The 6521-nt window shown below is 47.5% G+C and overlaps 1 protein-coding gene across 1 annotated transcript in view; it reads right to left on the reverse strand.

Moving 5' to 3' along the window:
- LOC105556609 overlaps positions 1–667 on the reverse strand; it is a 1362-nt gene extending 695 nt beyond the window's left edge. The window contains exon 1 of the mRNA XM_012003706.1: positions 29–667. Coding sequence (XP_011859096.1) covers positions 29–667 — 639 coding nt within the window. The remainder of the gene's footprint in view (positions 1–28) is intronic.
- Between the last annotated feature and the right edge of the window lie 5854 nt (positions 668–6521).

Here is a 6521-nt window from a genome sequence, read left to right on the forward strand (position 1 = left end):
AATGGTTGATGCGACGTTTTTGTAACACTTCTTGCACGTCAGCGTTGTAGAACTCCTTCCCCTTGTCCGTTTGCAAATTCTTCGGACATCGCGCGCTCTCGCGAAAAAGTTTAGAGAGGGTCGCGGCCACTTCCTTTCCACCCTTGCTCTTGAGCGGCAAAGCCCACGCGTATTTGCTTAATACATCGATGACTGTCAGTATGTAATTGTGACTCTTATTGAATCGCGAGTACGGTCGCATTTCCACCACATCAGCCTGCCACAGATCGTCGTATCCTCGCACTATGACACGTCGTCGTGGAAAGTTCTTCCGCGTCGGGGCGTGCAGCTCCTCCACGAGTCTTCGTTTCTCGACGCTCATCGTCCTCTTTTTTTTTAATTCAGGTTTTAAAAGATCGAGAACTTCTTGTAATCGAGGATGTTCTCCATGCTTATTGTTATATTGCAACGCTGCTATCAACTCTTTCACAGCGGTCTGCAGAATAAGCAACTGTCTGTTGTGTAAGGCAATATTAGTTTTCAGATTCGATGCTGTGTTAGTAACATCGACGACGGCCATATGTCTGTCGAGCGTTCCTTTTTCAATTCTTTCGCCGAGTGTTTGTTGCAACGTTTGTAACTTTTTTTCTTGCGCGTCCACGAGTATCCTGTTATTCGCCATGTGCATCACGCTTTACCCTATCAGGTCATACAACTCCTGTAGTCTACGTTCATGCTTATTCATTGTAGACTGGTTGCTCTCGAGCGTTGTTTTTACCTCTTGTATCCTCCTCTCAAACGTCTTTGCGTTCTCTTCCAAATCGTGCAGCTGACCTTCCAATCGATGTGAAAGCGTGTGAATCGCAGTATCCACATAGTTTTTACTTGTCGCGTCGTTCTCGTCATGAGGTTCACCTATACGTCGTATCTTACGCGAGCGTCCGTCGTAGTCAACAGTGTTTGGATTCAACGTATTTTCGAGCACGTACCTCCGCAAGGATGCGATTGATGAACGTGTTTCGTTCAATGCAATTCCATCGTTTTCATGTCTCTCCAGAGACATGCCAAACTTGTTGACATACATGACGTCTTCGGTGTGTGAACCGTACTGCTGACACGATTGATGAAACCAGGTTAATTTATAATGAATCCAGCCTCGCGAAGCTCCTCGATTATCGATAGAATTTCGTTGTCGTGAGCATTGTTGCCAGCGAGACGAGAAGAATCGAGCAATCGAAGACGATCTGTCAATTCGTTGGGATCGTCCCAGTGAACGTAATCTACTTTGTTATCGGTTACTCTCATGGTTGACGGGACGCGGGTCGCACCCGCGCCTTTTTTCTTATCACCGCGAATGAGCGGACCGATAATCGTACTGTACTTGTAACCCTTGTTACCCATGATCGGCATACTCGCGCTGCGACCGTGTCTGTGAGCGTTTGTCGTCAGCAGTATACTCTTATACGTTTGCAAATCGTTTTTGGTGTAGGCAAGATCGTCGGGGAGTCGTTTGAAAATCAATTCGTACAGACCGGGAGTACCGACGTACCTCGTTCCATCGATGATCTTCGAATCGTCCTTGTCAACGTGGAATCGCTTGTCACCGAGTTTAGCCCCATCCTCGCTGACGTACATACCGTAAACGTGATCGTTCGCATTCTTGTTCTCTCCACCGAAAAGATCGCCTTTGTATTTTTGTCCCAACGGTCCCAATTGACTATGCAACATATCATGACCTTGCACCGTTTGCAGAGTCTCTCTCGCGGACGTTTCGAGCGAGATCGGCGCCTCATCCGTCTCATACACCTCTTCCCGTTCCACGTATGGGACTAACTTTTTCTAACGGTGTAACAGTCGTTCGCGATTCTATCGGTGTAGATCTAATCACCTTGCGCGATTCTATTGGTGTGGAACCGATTGTGGGTGAGGCTGCGGTCTCGATAGGTCGTTGTTTTTTTGTTTTCACCTTCAATGATTCGTCTGGAGTTGTTGCTTTGAAAACATCGTCGTCGTCGTCGTCGTCGCCCTAATCGCAGTCGTAGGTGCTCTCCTTGCGTGCTGTCTTCACGAGAACGGCTCCATCGGATGAGTTTTCGACACGTTCGGCGATGCGTTTCAACGGTTCGACTATCGGCTTGAAATGTCTCTCCAGAGCGATCTCCTCCTTCAGGTTACCAGTTTTCAGAGCGCGATGTTTCTTACGAATCCATGCGCGCGTTTTAGCGATTTCTTTTACAGTTCTCTCCTGCTCGGCGGTACTCATCGTTCTGGTTGGTCTACAGTACGACGAAGTCGTTAAATCCACGTCTGTATCTACCATTTCGCAGTGCGCTGTCCTTATCTATAACCACAAAGCCGTACTTTCGACGCCAACTTTCGCGACACAGCGCGCGAAAGTTCTCGTACGACATGTCGGTGTTCACGTGATAGTTGTATACGTGTTTCATATTGGTTTCATCCTGTCGAAATAGGATCAACAGATTTGCGTTGTCACGTATTAAATGTTTCGGTATCTTGGCATATGTCTGACAGAGATAGAAACAATCGATTTTCGAGTGTCGACCCATGGAAAAGCACTCTCTAATTGTATCCTGTTTATCGCAGACCACGTCGTCGAATATAAATATCGATTCGGAAAGCGCCTCGTCGGGGGGTATGACATCACTATTATTCGAGAATGCGTGATAGCCGTCTCTTCTATCGAATCGAACAAACGTTCGAGGTATCGATACTTGGGTTGATGCAGAGATTTCGAGTACACATACACGTTTGAGAAACGTATGCCGTGTGGACTTTCCAATAGACTTATCAACACGTTAGTCTTACCGCAGTTAGATGGTCCACAGATAATGCAGCGTATTGTGTTGGGTAATAAGGGGCCGTGTCTACGTGTATCACTAACGTCCGACATCATTCGTGTTCTGAGATCAAGATTGCGCACCCCAATCGTCGGTAATCGTGGCACGAATCGCATTTTGGCACGTGTAATGCGCGCTTGCGCGCCGATTCGTTCTATTTATACAGGACCGATTCGTCGGTTCGCGCAGTCGTCAATATTTTTCTCACACTGCTGGATAGGCGCGATATTCTCGAGTGGTCTCCCGAACAGTTACGTTTTCTGTCAAAACACATTCTGCTGCGCTACTTCGGCACCTATGTAGACCAGTTGTGGGATAAATTGGACGTTACTCTGAAAACTGACCCCGAGGTGCAAAGTTATCGCGCGTGTCTCGAGCATTACAACCAACCTTGGCAGAGAACGCACATTGACGGTCCACCGCCGCTCGTTAAGGATTGCGTTCAATGTCAAAGCAAGCGAAACGAATAGGCGCCGGTCTGTTGAACAGTGCGATAAACGCGCTTCCTTTCGAACTACACGTGCCCGGTTATCAATTTTGCGGACCTGGAACTCGTCTCGCCGAACGATTGCAGCGCGGTGAGCGAGGGGTGAATCCAATGGACGCGGCGTGCCGCGAGCACGACATGCGTACTCGCGAAGCGGTAAACTCGTCGATCGTCACGACGCCGATCGAGTCCTCGCTGAGAAAGCGCGCGATTGTATTACAGCGAAAGACACGACCCTTGGCGAGAGAACCGCGGCGACCGCCGTATGGGCCGCTATGAAGGTAAAAACGAAATTGGGAATGGGTATGAAGAGAGGAAGGAAAACAAGGGGGAGGAAGAGGACGAAGAGAATATTGCCAACGGCGAAACGCGGAGGCTTATTGCCCATTCTACCAATTTTGGGAGTACTTGGTTCCTTGATTGGTGGAGCCGCCGGTGTAGCAAAAGCGGTGAACGACAATAAAGCCGCGCGACGTCAGTTAGAGGAGTTGCAACGTCACAATCGGACGATGGAGGGTTGCGGATTGCATCTCGCACCGTACAAAAAACATGGAGGTGGTGGACAAAGAAGCGGTAAGAGTGGGAAAAGTAAAAAAAAACGTGGACGGAGACGCTAGAGGCGCTCAATTTACCGATGTTTGACGTCACGACGAGCGGACAATTGAATCGAGCGGCGCGTAAACTACGCATACCACACTTTAGAGGGGTGTTCATGCGTGACGATTTACCCATAAAAGCGCGACGTCAGGAGTGTGGCATCGTAAATCTCGACGACAAGGTGGGTCCGGTTACACATTGGGTTGCCTATGCGAAAAAGGTGAACAGTGTTGTATACATACTTTGACAGTTTTGGAAATCTTCAACCTCCGCGAGAACTCACGCGCTATCTAGGGGACGCCAACGTAACGTATAATACAATCATCAATCGTATCAAACATTCAATCAGACTTTCTGCGGTCAATTGTGTTTGCGGTTTCTTTACGAATTCGATTGGACGCGTCCTAGATAAAAAAACCAGCGCACTCGAGATACACTTCAGTCGACTCGACCATAATGTCGCTGACGCTCACGCTGACGGGAACGAGCAGTGTTCTCGTCGCGAGCTATTTTCCCGCTCTCGATCTCAGTGACGGTGAATACGAGTTGGGTCTTGCAAATTTTGAGACCTACAACACGATACCGAACGTTAATTCAACGAACGATACATTTTTCTTTGGGGAGAACGACGAAAAGATCGTCATTCCCGAAGGATCGTACGAGTTGCGTGTTATCAAAAGATATCTCAAAGCTGCGCTTCTCGACAGACGGTTGGAAAAGTCAAAGGATGACGATGTCTTCCTCAACGAGTATTGTGTGTACGACAACGATGAGTATGATGATGACGAGGAGAAGGAAAACCAATATAATATTGTTCTTCGCGCTAATGACAATACTATGAGGACTGAGATAAAATGTATGTACAGAGTAGATTTCTCAAAACCAAACAATATTGGCTCCGTATTAGGTTTCTCAGCAACACGTGTATTGGAACCAAACAAATGGTACGTGTCTGACAAACCAATTAATATCATGAGTGTCAACGTCATACGTGTGGAATGCAACATTACCGCGGGGGTTTACAACAACGACAAACCAGTACATACGATACACGAGTTCGTGCCGAGTGTTCCACCGGGATATAAGGTGTCGGAAACGCCGACGCAGATCATTTACCTACCGGTCATCGTGAGGAGCATCACCGATATAACATTGCGAGTGGTGGATCAAAACGGTCATCCGATTGATTTTCGCGGGGAAGAGATAACGATACGATTGCACGTGAGAAAACGTGTAGCGTGAGATATGCTACACACGTTATACCATGCTCATTGTTGGTGATTCATGCATGAAAAAAAACAACGCGTCTTTTCCCTACGTTGAAAGAAAAGGAGGAAGAGGAGGAGGAGGAGGACGAGAGAACGGAAATCTGTTGAGCGCTGCGAACGTCGCGTTTCTGCGATCGCTTGGATTCATTGTGAGGAACAAGAATTATGGTGGTCGACATCTTGAGTATCGGAGGTGAGCCGATTTTCGACGAGCGCATCGTCAAGATTGAAACTCACACATACAACCCCTACGCCAATGCAACGTTCGGATACAGCGATGAAGTACGAATACCCATACAACAGCAGGATCTGTACACTTTACCATGCGAAAGCGCTCTATACGTGGAGGGAAAATTGTCCGATGAGGCATCGACGACGACGAATCAGACGTCGAAACTTGCGAGCAACTGCGTCGCCTTCATGTTCGAGGAGATACGTTACGAGCTCAATGGCGTAGAGATCGATAGAAATCGTAACGTTGGAATAACCAGCACAATTAAGAATTACATTTCGTTGACCTCCAACGAGCTCGATATATTGCAGAACGCTGGATGGGATGAACGTTTCCGATAGCGGTTCTTTCAGCCTGTGCGTCCCCATGAGAATATTATTAGGCTTTCGCGAGGATTACAAACGCGTGATGGTGAATGCTCGACACGAACTTATTTTGATACGCGCGCGCAACAATAACAATTGCATCGTAGCGACAGCGAGTCCTAAAATCGTTCTTTCGAGGGTGCAATGGCGAATGCCACACATTGTGTTGAACGACGTTAACAAATTGTCGCTTTTGCGAACACTGGAGAGCGGACGATTTTTAAGTGTTGGATTTCGCTCGTGGGATCTGTATGAATTTCCTTTACTGTAGAGCACGACCAAGCACTCGTGGGCTCTAAAAACCACGGCGCAACTAGAGAAACCGCGATACGTTATCTTTGCCCTACAGACTGGACGAAGAAACGTGGTGACAAGCGACTCTTCGACTTTCGATCATTGCAAGCTCACCAACGTAAAACTGTATTTGAATTCAGATTTCTATCCCTATGATGATATGAATTTGGATATATGATGAGGCTATGTATTGTGGAAAAGTGGATTATGGAGAGAGATTGCTAGAGATACTTTACAGTTCAATTATTTCGCGTTTATTTCTTACAAAGAAACCCGTGTGTGTCGACTTCTATCGGCTACCGTCGTGCAGCGACTGGGACCGTGACTTACAAAAGTACGCGTGATCGCGAGACTCCCGAAAACTATTCGTTGCCACGCTCGGCAATTTCCGTACATGCTCGCGCGCCCGCGCACGAAATGCGACGACCTGCCCCAATATTT

This window comes from Vollenhovia emeryi, unplaced genomic scaffold (genome assembly GCF_000949405.1).
Source record: "Vollenhovia emeryi isolate VEMERY1.0 unplaced genomic scaffold, V.emery_V1.0 DF939898.1, whole genome shotgun sequence".
Taxonomy (NCBI): Eukaryota; Metazoa; Arthropoda; class Insecta; order Hymenoptera; family Formicidae; genus Vollenhovia; species Vollenhovia emeryi.